General features: G+C 46.3%; 1 protein-coding gene across 1 annotated transcript; it reads right to left on the reverse strand.

Annotated features, from left to right (window-relative positions):
• Positions 1-985: 985 nt before the first annotated feature.
• On the reverse strand, positions 986-18,213 carry LOC306650177 (uncharacterized protein; the record flags this gene model as incomplete). The annotated part of the gene is made up of 5 exons (XM_079122001.1): positions 986-3,077; positions 3,973-4,065; positions 8,880-9,006; positions 9,954-10,019; positions 16,837-18,213. The coding sequence occupies 5 exons, from the start codon at positions 18,211-18,213 to the stop codon at positions 1,567-1,569; spliced, it is 3,174 nt and encodes a 1,057-aa protein (XP_078978127.1). The 3' UTR covers positions 986-1,566.
• Between the last annotated feature and the right edge of the window lie 207 nt (positions 18,214-18,420).

Raw genomic sequence — 18,420 nt, forward strand, 5'->3', positions numbered from 1 at the left:
AACATCATTTAACATGGAAAATTTAACGTACCTCAACATGTGTTTGTTGATTCATGCTGGGAGCTGAGACAGGGCCTCCTGCAAGCTGAGCATGAGCGCTGCCCCAGGGCCACCCCCAAGTCCCAGCTGCTATACTTATGGCAAAAAAAAAAAACAGGAGCCTGGCACAGTTATGGTGGGTTCCATCAAGGAAAATTTTCTAGATGGAAAATACAGAGCACATAAACTGTATATGTATGATTGACTGTGTGCATGGCAGGCTCCTGAGGAGCAAGACCAGCCCTGCCCATCACAACAGGAGTGCCTACCACCTCCAGCTTTAAAACCACGTCCCAAGGCTCAGACCAGTGTGCTGACAGCAGCAGCACGCTCATGGTGGCTCCCTAGGTGTTTACTGGCATATAGTCAGATGCTTTAAGTTTCCAGTACGATATTTAATACTTTCCTTTGAAATTAATTTCCAAATCAAATAAACTTTCATTCCTTACGATTTTTTTGGTACCAGGAATTGACGCAAGGGTGCTTAATAACTGAGCCATATCCCCAGCCCTTTTTATATTTTATTTAAAGACAGAGCCTTGCTGAGTTGCTTAGGGCCTTGTTAAATTGCTGAGACTGGGTTTGAACTCACGATCCTCTTGCCTCAGTCTCCCAAGCCACTGGGATTACAGGTATGTGCCACCACACCTGGCCATTACAATTTCTTGTACAAAAAATCCGGGTACTGGGGAACAAAACTGAACAAAAATTGTTACATTGTGTGCAAGCTCAAATATGCTGCAATGATCCCCACAATCAGTATAATTATAATGCACCAAAATTTTTTTAAAAATCTGAAGTTTTGTTAAAAATTTTAACACATTAAAGAAACTTAAGAAGATTTACTTTATTCAAATTTTCAATAAAATGTTTATACCTCATAAGGCATTCACAATTTCTTGTAATTTCACTACAACTGCTTTTACTGTTGATGAAATGACTTGAAAATAAAGGGTGATAGCACAGGTTTCTCTCCTGTGTAAGCTCTGCAGCAGAAAAGGAGATGTGAGCTCTCAGAGTCTGTGACGGGAAGCAGGCTAAGTGGGTCAGCACTGTGATGCAAACGCATGTGCACAGGCTCGTCCTGGCCTACTCATGTCAACTGAAAATGGGGAATTCTGGGAGAGGAGCAGGAAGACCTCTGCTCTAATCATAGTGACCATGACCTGTTGTGATGGGCACCCTGGAACCACAGCACATGCAAACCCAGGGAACACTGATGGGAGGGAGGCTTCGTGGCGGCTGGACTGGCTGCAGTTGCAGGGCAGCTATGAGTCCCAGAGCCAAGCATGTCTCAGTGCATGGGGCTCTGGGCACTCCCTGACGCCTGCTCTCCTGCGCCTTCCGTGACATCTTCTCCTGCCCTCTTATAGGTGTGTCCTCATTCTGCTGCCTGGAGAGGTGGCTTCTGGTAAGAGTTGATCACATTCTCAGATTCACAGCACTCTCCCGTGTGAGTCCTCTGATGAGCAGTGAAGAAAGACTTCCGGAGGACACTCCTTGCAGGGTTTATGTGCAGGGGGCTCCTCACCTGTGCGTTCTCCGATGCCTCTGGAGGTGTGACTTGTGGTAAAAGGCCTTTTGACACACATTGCATTCAAAGGGCTTCTCTCCTGTATGTGTTCTCTGGTGCACCCTGAGGTTTGAGGTCTGGCTGAATGTCTTTCCGCATTCTTCACATGCATAAGGCTTGTCACCTGTGTGAATTCTCTGATGCACAGTGAGGTATGGCTTACGGTAGAAGGACTTCCTGCATTCTTCACATTCATAGGGCTTTTCACCTGAGTGAAATGCCTGATGCCTGGTGAGATGTGACTTACAGTAAAAGGTTCTACCACATACAATGCATCTATATGGCTTCTCACCTGTGTGTGTTCTCTGGTGCACCCTGAGGTTTGACTTCTGGTTGAAGGTCTTCCCACATTCTTCACATGCGTGTGGCTTCTCACCTGTGTGGGTTCTCTGATGTGCAGTCAGCTGTGATTTACAGGAGAAGGTCTTCCCACATTGTTCACATGCGTGTGGCTTCTCACCTGTGTGGATTCTCTGATGTGCAGTGAGCTGTGATTTATAGTTGAAGGTCTTCCTGCATTCTTCACATGCATGTGGCTTGTCACCTATGTGGGTTCTCTGATGTGCAGTCAGCTGTGATTCATGATGGAAAGCCTTTCTACATTCTTTATATCCACATGGCTTATCACTCGTGTGGGTTCTTGGATGCCTTCTGAGTTTTTCCTCCTGGTTAAAGCTTTGTTCACTTTCATACACTCCACAGGGCTGTTCTCCTCCATGGATTCCCTGAAGCACACTCACCTGTGTCTTCTGACTGATGTCCTCAGGCTCATCACGCCCACAAAGCTTCTGCCCTGCATTCACTCTCTGATGGTCTGAAAGGCACAGCCTCTTAATAACAGGCCTGCCACAACCACTGCGTTCATTACACTCCCGTCCACTGGGTACTGTCCCATGCTTAGTGAGTTCAGACTTCTTACAAAGTGTCTCCCCACACACATCACAGTCAAAACTTTTCTCCTTCACTTGAGTCACCCCTTGGGCACCAGGCGATGCCTTACCAAGGGGTCTGGCATGTTCACGGTCAGTGCGGGCAGCGTCTTCGACACGAAGTCTCTTCTGTGTTGACAGCACTGCCCTCATGGCCAAGGCTCTCCTCTGTCCATAACGCTGGCAATGGCTCTGCACACTCTGAACTCTGCTCTCTGGACTAAGATGCTCAGCACGCCCAAGGGGCTTCCCAGTTGCTTTAAGGTCATCAGGCTTCTCTCTCACCCGCACCTCACCTTGCTCACGGTGGAGAAGCTCATTTTTCCGCCCGTGAAGGTCCTGAGATGTCATCCCTGAGGAGCGTCCACTCTGTGCAGTCGGATATGGAACACGGAGTGAGCTCACCTCCTGTGTTCTTCTTGGCTCACACTTCTGCTTCTCTGATGACATGCTGCTGTTGGCTGTGACAATTTGCCAGAGACATCCCACTTGGTGATTCTGGCTGGTCCCAACCTGGTCATTCACTTTTTGGGAATCTAAAATTATATAAAAGCAATATCTGTGAAATACATGTAAGTATTTTTTACAAAATTCAAACATAAAGGCATATAAGAGTCTTTTTACGTTAACGACAAGACTTCCAGACAATTATATTGACTTATGACGTGTGTATGTGTTTGTGTGTGTGTGTGTGTGTGTGTGTGGATTCTGTCTGCAGTAAATTTAAGAAATTACATTGTAATATGCTAGCATCAAATCATGCTACTTTTTTGCTTAGGTTATTTTAGTCTTTTGAAACCAGGAAAGATTTAGCTGAAATATTCACCTGGTGCCTAGCAGTAGATGTCAGCAATGACTTTTATCTGCTATTGCTTTTGCCTGTTCTTTTTCTGTAGTTATTTTTTAAGATGATGTGGGTAAAATCTCATCCTACATTGCTTTTCTTTCCAATTTGTGATGGAAATATTTTCCTGGATTAGTACTTATAGGATGCAGGCATGGATGACTTGTTCCTCACCTGAGCTGGAATATAGCTAGGGAAGAGCCTCTCATCTCACTGTTCACTGAGGAGCTTCAGTAGAAGCCTACAGGGCTCCACTGATGAAAATCATCTTCCCACACCAGGAGGGGACATAGATCTTCAACTTCCTAATCTGATCTATTTTAGGGTTCTTAGAAACACAACTTCCTCAGGAATTTTGAGAAAGTAAGTAATCACCAAAAATGCCTAGCAAGAACCAATTAGCAATTACGTATCAACAGCAAAGAAGGGAAATGTGTTCAAACAAAAGAAATCATCTTTGTGTCTGAGGAATGAGACCAGCTTCCTAGGACAGGGACTGGGAGAAACTGGTGAGAATATCTCCACACAGCCACCGTCTGCTGAGATACCACCACCCTGATCTTGCTGGCCAGGAGGCATGGACTGACCTGGGAGGCGCTGGTGTGGGGCTTCCTTTGCTATCCATGGCCCAGATCCTCGCTCCAACCTGAAGATCCTCTCGGGTTTAATAACGCCGTGTCCTGTTAATGGAAAACAATGGGAGGCTTGTGCCCAACTGTGATGTCAGGTCAGTGAAGGCAGCTGCCTGCCCTCGGGAGCTAAGCTGGGATGACGCCCATGGGGACATCTGTGAGAGATGGTGGTATCCGCTCCTCAGGGACTGGGACCTAACACTGAAGAGTCAAACAGAAAGAATTCCAGAGAACGACATGAGGAAGCACAACAGACCTGAGAGAGTACAGGTAGATAACAGGAAATTAGAAAGGCAGCTTATGATATGTAGGAGAAACTGGTCCAAGGGTTAGAGGTCACAAAAGCAACCATCAAATTATGGTGCTAAAGAATGAAACTAGTAAAATTTTTTAAAAAAGAAAAGAAAGATAGCTGAAAGCTTCAGCAGAATTGATGAAGAAGAAAAACAAATTTCTGATTTGAAGATGGATGTTCTGAGATTACCAGGTTAAATTTAAAAAAAAAATTAAAAAGAAATGAAGAAAACCTTTAAGACATTTGGAATATCATTAACAAGGAAACATTTGCATTATGGCTATTCCAGAAGAAGAGAACCTTATGTAATGAGGTACTAGTGAAACAGATCATGGAAAACATGGACATCTAGATCTAGGAAGCTCAGAGGGGCCCAATAGATTTCAATAAAAAATTTCTGAGTCACAGTATAGACAAACGGAATTATGAAAACTGCAAGAGAAAAGCATCAAGTCACAGATAAAAAACAAACAAATGAACAGGAAGAGCACATTTCTTAGCCAAAACTTTACAGTTCAAAATATAATAAGAGGATATATTGAAATTCCTTAAAAAAAAAAAAATGCTAGTTCCAAATACTACACCTAGAAAAGTCATCCTTCAGCTGGGTGAGGTGGTGCACACCTGTAATCCCAGGGGCTTGGGAGGCTGAGACAGGAGGATCACAAGTTCAGCCTTAGCAACTTAGTGAGATCCTGTCTCAAAATAAAAAAATAAAAAGGAATGGGGATGTGGCTGAGTGTTTAAGTACCCCTGGATTCAATTCCTGGTACAAAAACAAACAAACAAACAAACAAACAACAAAAAACTCAAAGAAAGCTATCCTTCAGAAATGAAGAAATAAAGATTTTCAAGATAAGTAAAATCTGAGGGGATTCATCATCTCCACCCCAGCCCTACAAGCGCTTGAAGCAGTCCTGCCTAGAAGTAGAGGACCGACAACCACCACTCTCACAGCACAAGGAGGCCGGAAACTCAGCTGCAGAGTGGACACACAGAGGGAGACTGAGCGAGGCTACAATACAGAAAACCACCAAAGGACAAGATAATCAGGGAGGAAGACAGTAAAGAATACAGAGAACTAAAAAATTACAGAATGAGGGAAGATGTCTTACCAAAAATAACTGACTATAAACACAATTTCCCAAGAAAAGATACAGACTTGCTGAATGGATAAAAATAAAACTAGACCCAAGCATAAGCTGCTGAAAAGAAAACCACTTCACCTGTGGAGGCAGCAAGGGCTTGAAGTGGAAGAGTGGAGAGAGATGCCTCTGCAAAGGGAGCAGAGTCAGCAGAAGCCCCGCACCTTTGATGATGGACAGGGTCACTGGGCGACAGCCGAGGGACACCCACAGACTGGTGCACACCCCGTGCTGGGGCACAAGCATTACAGTCACTGGACAGATCGTCCTGACAAAACATACAGAAACACTGATGTTCAACCACACACAGGCCAAAAGGACCACAGAGATGTCTACAGAGCATTCCACCCAACAGCTGAGAATATGACTTCTCATCAGCCTGTGAGATGTTTTACAGTTCAGATCAAATGTCAGGCACAAAAGAAGTCACAACAAATTAAACAAAAACAAAACAAAACAGAACAAAACTGATATCACACCATGTGTCTTCTATGACCACAATGACAAAATCAGAAATCGACAATAAGAGATGCATTAGAAATCACACAAATATATGGAAATATAACAACATTCTTTGAAGGATGAAGGATCAATGGGTAAGAAAAAAAAAAAAAAACAAAACAAAAGAAAATTTAAAATCTTATTGAAACAAATGAATATTAAAAACCAGTATTCCAAAACCTCTGGGAAACAGCAAATACAGTACCAAGAGGGAATTTTGTAGCAGCGAATACCTTCATGACGATGATTTCAAGTCAACAGCCTGATGTTGCACCTCAAGGAACTAGAAAAGCAAGAACTAACCAAACCCAGCATAAACAGAAGAAAAGAAAGAGCAGAAATAAAGAAAACTGAGACAAAAAAATTGCGAAGGGTTATGAAATAAAGATCGTTCAAAAAGATACGTGAAATCAACAGACTTTTAGGTATGCCAACCAATGAAAAAGAAGACTCAAATAAATAACACTGAACAAGAAAAAGTCCAAATTAAAGTGATATCACAGAAATACCAAGATCATTAGCAAGCACAATGAGTAGCTATATATAAACGGAAAGAGCCAGAAGGAAGGGATAAACTGCTGGACAAACCACTGACCAAAACTGAACCATCATGATATGTGACTTATGAAAGACCAACAGTAAACGTCTCCCACAAATAAAGTCAAGAATTAACAGCTTTGAATTGGAAAAAAAAAAAAAAAAAAGAATTAACATCAATTCTCTTCAAATTATTACAAATTATTAAAGGAACTCTTCTAAATTCATTATATAATGTCAGCATTACTCTGATATCAAAACCAGACAAAAACACAAGGAAAAAAAAAAAACTACAGACCAATATTTCTGATGCATATATTTTACCAGACCAAATCCAACAGAACATAAGAAAAGATTATATACCATAATCACGCATGACTTGTGCCAGGAATGCAATGTTGGCTCAACATATGCAAATTCGTAAATGTAATTCAGGATTCCAACAGAATGAAGGATTAACAACAATATAAACATCTCAACTGATATAAAAAGGAATATGATAAACCTCAACAGCCTTTCCTAACACAACTCTAAAAAATTAGATAAAAAGAAATTGTACTTCAACACAATAGGAATCACGTATGGCAAAATCCAAGCCCACGTCTTAACAAATGGGGAAAACCTGAGTCATTTCCTCTAAGATCTAGGACAAGACAAGCATGTCCACATCCATGACAGTGCAGTAGTGGACATCTTAGCCACAGCAATAAGATAAGAGAATTAAATAAAAGGCATCCAGATCAGAAAGGAGGTCAAATTATCCTGACAGAGTGACCACATAATTTTATACACAGGAAAACCAAAGACTCCAGCAAAAACCTATACAGGAATCCAGGAACACTGCATCAACATAGAAACAGTGATTTTTATACACTAATAGTAAAATAACTGAGATAGAAATCAAGAAAGTGATCCTGTTCATAGTAGCTAATGAAAAATAAAACACCTTGAAGTAAAATCAACCAAGGAGGTGAAGGGCCCTACAGGGAAGATCATAGAACACTGATGACAGTGAAGAGGACATTGAAAACGGACAGACACCCTACTGTCATTAACCAGAAGAACAGTGCTGAAGTGCCCATAGTACCCAGATGATTCACAGTCAGTGCGATCCTTGACTCCATACCAATGGCGTTCCTATGGATGCAGAAGAAAGCTCTGAACACTGTACCAATGCACAGAAGATTCCAATACTAGAACAAATCTGCAAACCTTTCTCCAAATGCGCCACAAGACGGCAGTAACCAGAACAGCATGACGCGCATGAGGACAAACAGACCAAGGGACATGCCAGAGATGGGAAGTCCATGCCATCATGGTGGATGGACTTCGACCCAGACAGTAAGATCTCGCGTCTAGAAGGAAGCTTCTTCAGGAAATGCTGGGCCTCCTCTCTCACCACCCATAGAAACCAACTCAATGAGGATCAAGGAACTGCCCAGTAAAGAGAGGGGACACTTCTGTGTACCAACTGAGGTGAAGCTCTGCTTTTGAGACAGGGCCTTGCCACGTGCAGCAGGCTTCTATAAGCGGAGAAGGACCAGGCGGAAGAAGAGCCAGCATGCAGAATGGGAGAGAATATTCATGAAGTCTTCATCCATGGTGCGGAAGGAATTCAACTCAAGATTCTAGCTCAAAATCAGGTGAATGACCTGAGCAGATGTTTTTCGAGACACACAAATGGCCAGGAACACACCAATAGATGCTGGACACCTCCCATTGCCAGGGAAGAGCAAATGGAAACCGCTGTGAGGCCCACTGTGAGGCCCACTGCCCCAGTAAGAATGGCTGTCATCAAGGACACGGTCAGGTGTTGGTGGGCGCAGAGGCAGGAAAACCGCACTGCTGAGGGAGTGGGCAGCAAGGATGCTGTGAGAGCCAGCAGCAGGCTCCCCCAGGCACAGGCAGCCCACGGCTGGGACAGTACCAGAGGAAATGAGCCATGTCTTGAAGAGCTGTGGGCACCTGCCTGTCCACCGCAGTGCTGGGCACAAAAGCCACGATAAGTAACCAACTGCAGTGTCTACTCACAAATGGAGGGACAAAGAAAACATGGTACATGAACACCAGGAGGCACTCAGCCATCGAAACCCCGTCTGTCATCTGCAGCAATGCCAAGGGAATTGCAGTACATTACTCTAGGTGAAACAGGTCTGGCACGGAAAGACAAGTACCACACGCTCTCATGCCTGTGCGAAGCTGAAGCTGACTCAAAGAAACAAACTAGAAGGGGGTGGCCACACCACACCACATAAAAAATGTGCAGTTATAGTGTGTTGGCTAAAATATGTAAGACACCATTAGAATTAAACTTAGAAATGGTTCCTACATTTATCAACCCCAAAGAAAGCAACTGCCATGAGTTACCAGGGAATGTCACTCACCCAAGGACACAAGGCTGCTGTAGGTCTCCAGCATCACATCCTTGTAGAGGTTTCTCTGGGAGTCATTGAGGGCCTTCCACTCCTCCCAGGTGAAGTCCACAGACACATCCTCAAAGGACACCGAACCCTGCAAAGGAACATTCTCTCACCTCGAGTCTTCAGCCCAGGTCAGAACAGGACCAGAGCACCCACGCCTCTGTGAGAACGTGCCTCTCAGCTGATTTGTAATCTCTGGAAATTCCGTGACTCCAAGAGATGCTATTACAGAATTCCCCCTTAGATTTAGAACTTTCTTTATTCCTAGCAAGAATGGTAAATGAAGCTTTGCTTCTGAAAGAAGCAAACAACCCAGTCTAAAGATATAAGAAAAAACGTACTTGAAGCAATTTGATGGGGAGTGTAGAATGCGACGATGGAGAAGCAGAACACAGCCTGCTCTTTATTCAGGCTGCACTTCACTGACACAACACCGAGGTTCAACTCGTCTGCAGGAAAGCATTCTCACCACAGCAGAGCAACGGGGCTCATGCTGTCAAAACACAAACCGGCCAGTCGCACCACACGCAGGATGTCCCTGTGCTGAGAACAGCCCAGGAGGCAATGTGCTCCAGAAACAGGGAGTGCAGTGATTGTCCATTTAAAACTCGCCTTGTGCCAGCAACAGGAGTTACACAGAAATCAAAGCACATCACACTTGTATTCCCTCAACTCGAGACTTTCTAGTGTCCAAACAAAAGTGAACACCACCCACCTCCTAAGATGTAAATAAGGAGGGGGCCAGTGAGAAGCGAGGGATGCTTTCTGTCATCCCTGTCAAAGAGAGAGGGGAAGAACTGAAGGAGAGTCAGAGGGGAAGGAAGTGGGTGTCACGGCTAACCCCAAGATCAAGAATACAAATGGAAGACACAGCAGAACAAGAAAAAAATGACAAAAAATGGGGAAAACAGGACAAGAATTTGGTACCACTGGCCATGCAGAGGTAAGGATGCATGTTCACTTCCTGGGTAGATGCTGCTGCTCAAGACTAGAGCTGAGGTAAAGGAAGTGACTGTGAGGGGCAGGAGCAGGGCTGACCTGAAACACCTGTGTGGGAGTCTCTGTGGTCAAACCCTGGGGAGCCAAGTGGATGCAGATCTGCAGCTGGAGGGAGATTTAAGGAGAAGATGACATTCAGAAAGCTGCAGAACCCAGGGACAGCTGAGGCCACCAGAGTGAGAGAACCTAAGAAATGGAATAGACACCAGACAGAATCTGAGGAAGCAATGACTCTCAGGGGGCAGAAGAGAGAAACAGTGTGAAATGGAGGAAGACTACTCTTTTAAATCTGTTCTAGGAATAAAGAAATGTTTAGTATTGTGAAATCAGCTAATGCATTTCACTGTATGTACAGTTCTGTTGAAAAAATAGTGCAATCATCTACATAGACATGGAAACTTTATTTTTTTGGTGCCAAGTGTGCCTAAGCACTGAGCTATGACCCCAGTCCTTTTTCTTTTTTGAGACAGGGCCTTGCTAAGTTGCTTGCTAAGAGGCTGGCTTCAAACTTGCAATCCTCCTGCCTCAGCCTCCCAAGTCACTGGGATTATAGGCCCTTGTCAGTGCACCTGGCTGGAAAAAAAATTTTAAGAAACATTATCCCACTTGTATTAATGATCTCATAACACATTTCTTAACTTGATAAAATGTATGTACCTAAGCCTGCAAGGCAGCGTGGCAGATGAAGCAGGCACTGGGAAGGATGAAGAGTTGCCTCACCCTATGAAGTGATCACACCTGACACGTTCTGATCTTCATGCTATGCACACCCAGACCCCAGAGACTCTGGAGAACTACTGGAGGTGAGACGGCTCAGACCATCAAATCTGTCTGTCCATCTGCGGATGGCAACTTGGGCTCAGGGTTGTTCTGATGCACTGCAATGTTACGTAACTCTTAACCCCTTAACTCCAGGATGTCTCCAACTTGGTGATGGGGTAAAGGTACTTCTGTATATTGCTGAGTTCCTTGCATTTTTGAAGGAATTTGTGGCAATATTTTTAGGATACGTTGGTCTGAAGTTTTATTTTCTTGTGCTATCTTTGTACAGCTTTGGTGTCATAGTAATACTATGATTCAAAGGATGAGATGGTGTTTTTACTTCTTATACTTGTTGGAAAGTTTGGAAGATTGAGAGCAGATCTTCCTGCAGATGTTTGGTAGAACTCAACAGCATAGCTCTGGAAATACTTTCTTGGTGCACATTTGATTTTATTATTAAAAACAATCTGAGTAGAACACTGCTTGTTAGGTCTGTTCAGATTATTGTTTTCCTTGAATCAGCATTCATAGTTTTGTGTGTCTTGAAATTTGTCCATTTAGCCTAAATTATCTAATATACTGGCACACCACTGCTCCTATTATGCTTCTCTAAATATTCTTCTCTTGATGTAAACTGGGCAGTAATGTTTCCCCTTTACTGATTTTAGTTATTTGAACCTTCTATCTTCCCCTGATCTATCTAATTTTGATCACATTCAACGAACCTGCTTTTGGAATCACAATAATATCTTTTATTTTTATCTTCTTTATTTAAGTGATTTCTGCTGTGATGGTTATTATTTCCATCTTTCAGTTTAGATTCACCTCTTTCTTTTTCTGGTATTGTAACACGGAAACTTAGGATGTTTTGATATTCTGTTTTCTTAACACGAATATTTATAGCTATAAACTTCCCACTAAGCACTGCTTTATCTGCCTTCCAAAAAGTTATTTTTTATTTTTAGTTTTCTTAGTGTACTTTAATATATTTTTTATTTTTTCTTTGACCTTTCTGTAATTTTGAACTGCTGCTTGACTCCACCTGTATGAATTCCCAAAACTGCCCTGTGTCATAAATTTCCAGATTTATTCCACCATGACTGGAGCACACACTAATTTTTATCTCTCTGCTACATTCCGGATGATTTCATGGCTCAGAACAGAGCATGTCCCTGAGCATATTCATGTGCAGGTGGCAGATGTGGTCCTACCATCCACAGAGCCCTGGGTCCTCCCAGCTACACTCTATCCATCCTTCCTGTATGGTCCTGTCCACCCCTCAGAATGCATGTGGCCACAGGGCTCGTTTATGGAGATGTGTACACCCACACACACAGTGCTCATTTATGGAGATGTACACACTCACACACACAATCAGTGTTCTGTGCATTACTCAACTTCTAAGATTCTTCCCTGTAAATCTCTATGGATTCTTATCTCTGCATCCCACTTTTTCCATTTTAAGTTCATGTACCTCCAGAGTTCACAGGAAAGCAGGGAGCTGGAGAAGATGCTTGCAGTGCTCACACTTAGTGAAAGCTGGTCGTGCAGAATGTGTGAGACATCATACACTTGCAAGGAAAAAATGGACACCGCCAAGAGATTCCAAAAGGCTCTTTGTAAAGACGGAAACTTAGAGTGACATACAAATACCTGAACTAGGGTATATATCAATGCACTGAGAGAAGCTGACATTTGAGCCATACCAAGTTCCAGCTGCCACCTCCCTACTCAGTCGAGGGACCCTCATGCAGGCCCAGCCCAACCCAGCACCATGTGGAGGGAGCACATAGGAAGTGGTGTGGTGAGTCCAAGGACCTGAGGAGAGGTGGGGGAGGAGGCAGGTTGGAAAGAGCAAAGGAAGGCTGCAGTGAGAACCGCACTGAGAGGAGACTGCTGGGGAGAAGAGGAGGAGGGGAGGGGCGCAGGGACTAGGAAGAGGAGGGTGGAGGCCCATGCTGAAGGCAGGCTGTGCAGGGACTGTTCCCCGAGCAGAAGGTGTCAGGAAATGTGGTGACAGCATCACCTCTCTACCACGAGGCCCAGAGCCAGAAGCCAAGGGTTGAAACAGACAAGTGCAGCCCACTCCACCTGCTGCTGGTTCTGGGAACTGCTCCAGGACCCTCTCCTCCTCCCAGCTTTCTCACTTCCTCTCTCCAGACACCACTCCTCCAACCTGCACCTGCTGCAGTACCACATCTGAGCTCCCAGCTGCCCACCTCCCCAGTCTTGTTCTCAGGCAGCCTCCTTATAGCTGCCTATGAATACCCAGTCTCACACCTGTGCCACCCGCCTGATCTCTGGTTGTCCCTCAGATCTGCCTCTCAGAAAGCACTAGGCAGGAGTGAGGTCAGGGTCAGGGTCTTATATCCATCAGGGTTCTCCAGAGGGACAGAAACATCCTAAGATATACAAACTTAGCAGACTGGTTTACACTATCAGAAGTTGGACAGTCCCACAGTGGCTGTCTGCAGCTGGAGAGCTGGAGGAACCAGAGGCTGCTCAGTCCAGGAAGCTGGAAATTTGGAAGCACTAATGATGCAGCCCTCGCTGGGGACAGATGGCCTGGAAATTCTCTGGTCAGAGTCCACTTTGGAAGAGAGAAGGAGTAGGAGTCCAAGGTCTCAGTGATCATAGCATCAAAGCACCTGCCCCAGAAGCACTAAGCTCACACATGCATAGCTTCCTCCTTCCTGTTCCATCCAGGTCCCAACCTACCGGACTGTGCTGCCCACATTTAGAACAGGCACCCCGTAGGTGTGCTGTCCCACAAGTCAATCATTCCTAGAAACATGTTCCCTGACACCAGAAGGCTCTTAACCTCAGGTATCTCTCAGTCCAATAAAGTATGCAATCCAGATTAACCATCCCTGGCCTGGACAAAGAGGTGCCTCCTTCTTCCCTTTTTGTAATTTAATAAAGAAATGGTCACACACTTTTTTTTTTGTTTGTTCTGCTTTTGAAAGAAAGATACTCTAAGAAGTAGCTGGAACAGAGAAGCAGAGGGTACCACTAGAGAGGGTGGAAGGTCGGTGAGAGATTGAGGGCAGGGAGGGGTTGCCCAGGCTTCTTCAGCTGCTGTTTTCTTGGTGCAGCTATTTGGTGGGTGGCAAGGTCCCCTTGTGGCCATTCATTATTCCAGGTAATGTTGCGGCTTGTCCTTTTTGTTTATTTACTCTTTTGTACAATGCGACCAAGTTCATTAAGTAAAAGGTGGTGGGGAAGAACAAAAGGGAGGGATTTTAAAAGGGCACAAGGAAACACTGTGGGCATTGGATATATTGTTATGTTGATAATTATGCTGGTTTTTCACACATGTACCTACATTAGATCAAAGCATATACCTTAAAGATGTATAGGCCAATTATAGTTCAAAAAGCCTGAAAATGTGCTAGGCACCTATAGCTGAGGTTAAAAGGGAATCATGTGCTATTAAATAGATAAAGTAAAAAACAGATGAAGAATACATTAGTTAAAGTCTCAATAGTTTGGAAAAGGCAAAATTTCTAAAAAGGAGAGCAGAGGAAAAACCCTACACAAATGAGTCAAATTCAAAGATATTAAAAAAGAACACGCCACAGAGTATCAGCAAAGCCAGAAGCTGATGTGAGAAGACCAAAGAACTTGGAAAAGCTCTGGTAGGCCTGCACATCGATTACATAGCCTGACCGTGACACATGTACATAATAAGACCGTGCTCCGCTTAGCCATGGGGATCTACTCTGGGAAAGGCAACCTAAGGTGACTCTGGCCTTTGCAAACCACAGATGCCGATATCAGCCTAGACAGTGTGGACCACAATGCCCACCTGTCAGACACTGGTGTGCATGAAGCCTGTCACCAAGGAAAACCACTCTCACGTGATATGGGCTCTGAGGGTCCAGCAACCACAGCAGACTCACGGAGCCGAAGACAGAACCCTGACAGGACCCTTGCCATGCAGACAGCAACAAATGACAGAAAGCACACTGCAGCAAAGAGGAGAATCACCACCTTTCCTAAGAAAGCTGCTCGACAGGGGGTTTCCGTGTGGCAAAACAAAACAAAACCCCCAAGTCCTACTGTTCCTTTCCTCATACCGCTTAAAAAATCATTGACAGAGGTAATAAAAATATTAAATGTAAAACATTCAGAAGTTATACAGCAGACAAGGTGGTGAATACCTGTAATATCAGTGGCAATACCAGTGTGATACCTGAGGCAGGAGAATTTCAAGTTCAAAGCCAGCCCGGGCAACTTAGCAGGACCATCTCTTGAAATAAAAATTTAAAAGGGGCTGAGGATGTGGTTCAGTTTTAGGGGACCCCTAGTTTCAATCACCACAACGAAACACACACACAGAAGAAAAAAGAAAAAAAGTTATTTATTTTCAAAGCAATACAAACCAATATTTTAAAAATTTCATAAAATGGGAATTATTAAAATAAAACCAATATTCCTCAAGTGATACCATCAAAAGATACAAAGCAAGGGACCAAAATGGGAGAAAGCAACTGCCTCACATGTAACAAACACGTTTAATAAGAAAGGGAAAGATGGGAACCCTCAAAGAAAAGCAGGCAAGAGAGTGGAACAGCCCTCCACGCAGGAGGTCTCTGAGTCTTCAAAGATCATAAGAACCCACTTTCTTCAGAAGTAAGAGAAATGCAAAATAAAACCACACCAGCGAGAGAAAAGTAAACAGTATTGGTGAAGATATGGAAGAGACGCATTCTCAAGAACTGGACGTTGAGTGTAAGCTGTTATCTATTTGTGGGCACTGGCCACTGAAAATGCACGATCATCCCCAACACAAGGCCAGGTACAGAACTGCACACGTGGACCATGATAGCAGAGAAAGGCCAGCAGTACCGAGGCTAACAGCTGAAACCCTGGGCTCGGGAAAGGGGAGTGCATGTAGGAAGAGAAGCAATAAAGGGTGGGAAAATTCTTTTATGGGCCAGTTACTAATTACAATAATAACTGACTGAATAAACATTCAGTTTAGCAAATAGTGTAAACATCACCTAAGTTTCATGTAGATGTCACAGGCATGGGTTATTTTATATGAATATGTGTTTAGAAAATTATAGAATTTATGAGAAAATAAAAATATATTAAGGCACATAAAAATCTCAATTATTCACACTAAACTCATTACTAGAAAGATAAACAATTTCCCCTGAATTAATCTAAAATATATGCTGTCAAAACTTCAGCTTGCAGGGCTGGGGTTGTGGCTCAGTGGTAAAGTGCTTGCCTAGCATGTGTGAGACACTGGGTTCAATTCTCAGCACCGCATATAAATAAAGAAAATAAAGGTCTATCAACAACTAAAAAAAATATTAAAAAACTTCAGCTTGTTTTACTTTTGAAAAAAATTTTCTTTTTAGTTGTAGATGGACACGATACTTTTATTTTATTTATTAATTTTTATGTAGGCTAGGCAAGTGCTCTAACATTAAGAAACAGTCCCAGCCCAGCTTGTTTTGTTTTTAATGGAACAAGGGACCAATGCAAAAAGTTCTAAAATCCAGCAGGAAGGTTAAATATATATGAAATCAGCTAAGAAACTTCTGAATTACAAGAAGAAAGGAAGTTGTTCTTTCCTGACACTGATGTACATTTTGAAACTAAAACTTTGTAATAATGAAAACCAAGAGATCATAATACAAACCAAACCCACACCTGAATCCACGTGCATGTAAAAGCTTTGTTTTTAGTACCATGCAGTTGAAAGGCCTGCATAAACCCAACCACACTGAAAATAAGATTAAACGTGAATGGACAACACCTACAGGTAAAGGCAGGTGCTGGGGCAGAGTGTGTGCAGTGTGCAAGGCCAGGGGTGGACCCGAGTCCTGACTGTCCCTCCACCCCGGTGAATGAACATCAGCTTCAGGTCCCCCTTAGACGAAGCTATAAACCAGTTGGAAGACATACACTTGCAAAACTGAAAAAAAATCTGCCATCAAATGAGTCAGAAAGCTGTGGTAGAGTTGGGCCCGAGTCCAGCCCTGGCCGTGTGCCATATAACTGGGGCAGAGTCACCAACAATCGGTGTCACCCGAGGAGAGGAAGGCTAGGACTGCGCAGAGAGCACCCTAACTAAATTTTCCTGTGGTTTGCATCTTCCTTTACCCAGTGCTGGGAGAGAAACGGTCTAGACTTAAACAAGTACCATGGCAGGGGACAGGACGCAGGGGCTGAAGCCACCACGCGGGGAGGGGAGGGACAGGACGCAGGGGCTGAAGCCACCATGCCGGGAGGGCACAGGACGCCCAGGGGCTGAAGCCACCACGCGGGGAGGGGAGGGACAGGACGCAGGGGCTGAAGCCACCACGCGGGGAGGGGAGGGGACGGGACACCCAGGAGCTGAAGCCACCACGCGGGGAGGGGAGGGGACGGGACACCCGGGAGCTGAAGCCACCACGCGGGGAGGGGAGGGGACGGGACGCAGGAGCTGAAGCCACCACGCGGGGAGGGGAGGGACAGGACGCAGGGGCTGAAGCCACCACGCGGGGAGGGCACAGGACACCCAGGGGGCTGAAGCCACCACGCGGGGACGGGAGGGACAGGACGCAGGGGCTGAAGCCACCACGCGAGGACGGGAGGGACAGGACGCAGGGGCTGAAGCCACCACGCGGGGACGAGAGGGACAGGACGCAGGGGCTGAAGCCACCACGCGGGGAGGGGAGGGGACGGGACGCAGGGGCTGAAGCCACCACGCGGGGAGGGGAGGGGACGGGACACCCAGGAGCTGAAGCCACCACGCGGGGAGGGGAGGGGACGGGACACCCAGGAGCTGAAGCCACCACGCGGGGAGGGGAGGGGACGGGACGCAGGGGCTGAAGCCACCACGCGGGGAGGGGAGGGGACGGGACACCCAGGAGCTGAAGCCACCACGCGGGGAGGGGAGGGACAGGACGCAGGGGCTGAAGCCACCACGCGGGGATGAGAGGGACAGGACGCAGGGGCTGAAGCCACCACGCGGGGAGGGGAGGGGACGGGACGCAGGGGCTGAAGCCACCACGCGGGGAGGGGAGGGGACGGGACGCAGGGGCTGAAGCCACCACGCGGGGAGGGGAGGGGACGGGACGCAGGAGCTGAAGCCACCACGCGGGGAGGGGAGGGACAGGACGCAGGGGCTGAAGCCACCACGCGGGGAGGGGAGGGACAGGACGCAGGGGCTGAAGCCACCACGCGGGGAAGGGAGGGGACGGGACGCCCAGGAGCTGAAGCCACCACGCGGGGAGGGGAGGGACAGGACGCAGGGGCTGAAGCCACCGCGCGGGGAGGGGAGGGACGGGACGCAGGGGCTGAAGCCACCGCGCGGGGAGGGACAACGCCCGCCTCTGACCTCCACCCCTGGACCCCCAGAGGGAACTGGCTGGGCCGCCTCAGCGCAGCGCTGGGTGTGCGGACTCCAGAGGGGCCGCGCGGCCGGGCCATACCGCCCGCTCTCGCCGCAGCCGGCGCGGGCCCCGCCGCCTCCCTTCGGTCGCAGAGGCCGCGCACTCACCACCTCCCGACCTTCGCGGGGCGGATCCGCCAGCATCGCGCGGCGAGAGACCCGTGCAGCGAGAGACCCGGCCTGCGCGGCACAGAGCCCAACTGCGGAGGCGCGTCAGCCGCGGCGCCGCCGACAGAGACCCCGCTCGCGCCTGCTGATTGGCTCTCCTCCTCGCTGCGCCTGCTGATTGGCTCTCCTCCTCGCTGCGCCTGCTGATTGGCTCTCCTCCTCCGCTGCGCCTGCTGATTGGCC

This window comes from Sciurus vulgaris, assembly GCF_902686455.1.
Source record: "Sciurus vulgaris genome assembly, chromosome: 18".
Taxonomy (NCBI): Eukaryota; Metazoa; Chordata; class Mammalia; order Rodentia; family Sciuridae; genus Sciurus; species Sciurus vulgaris.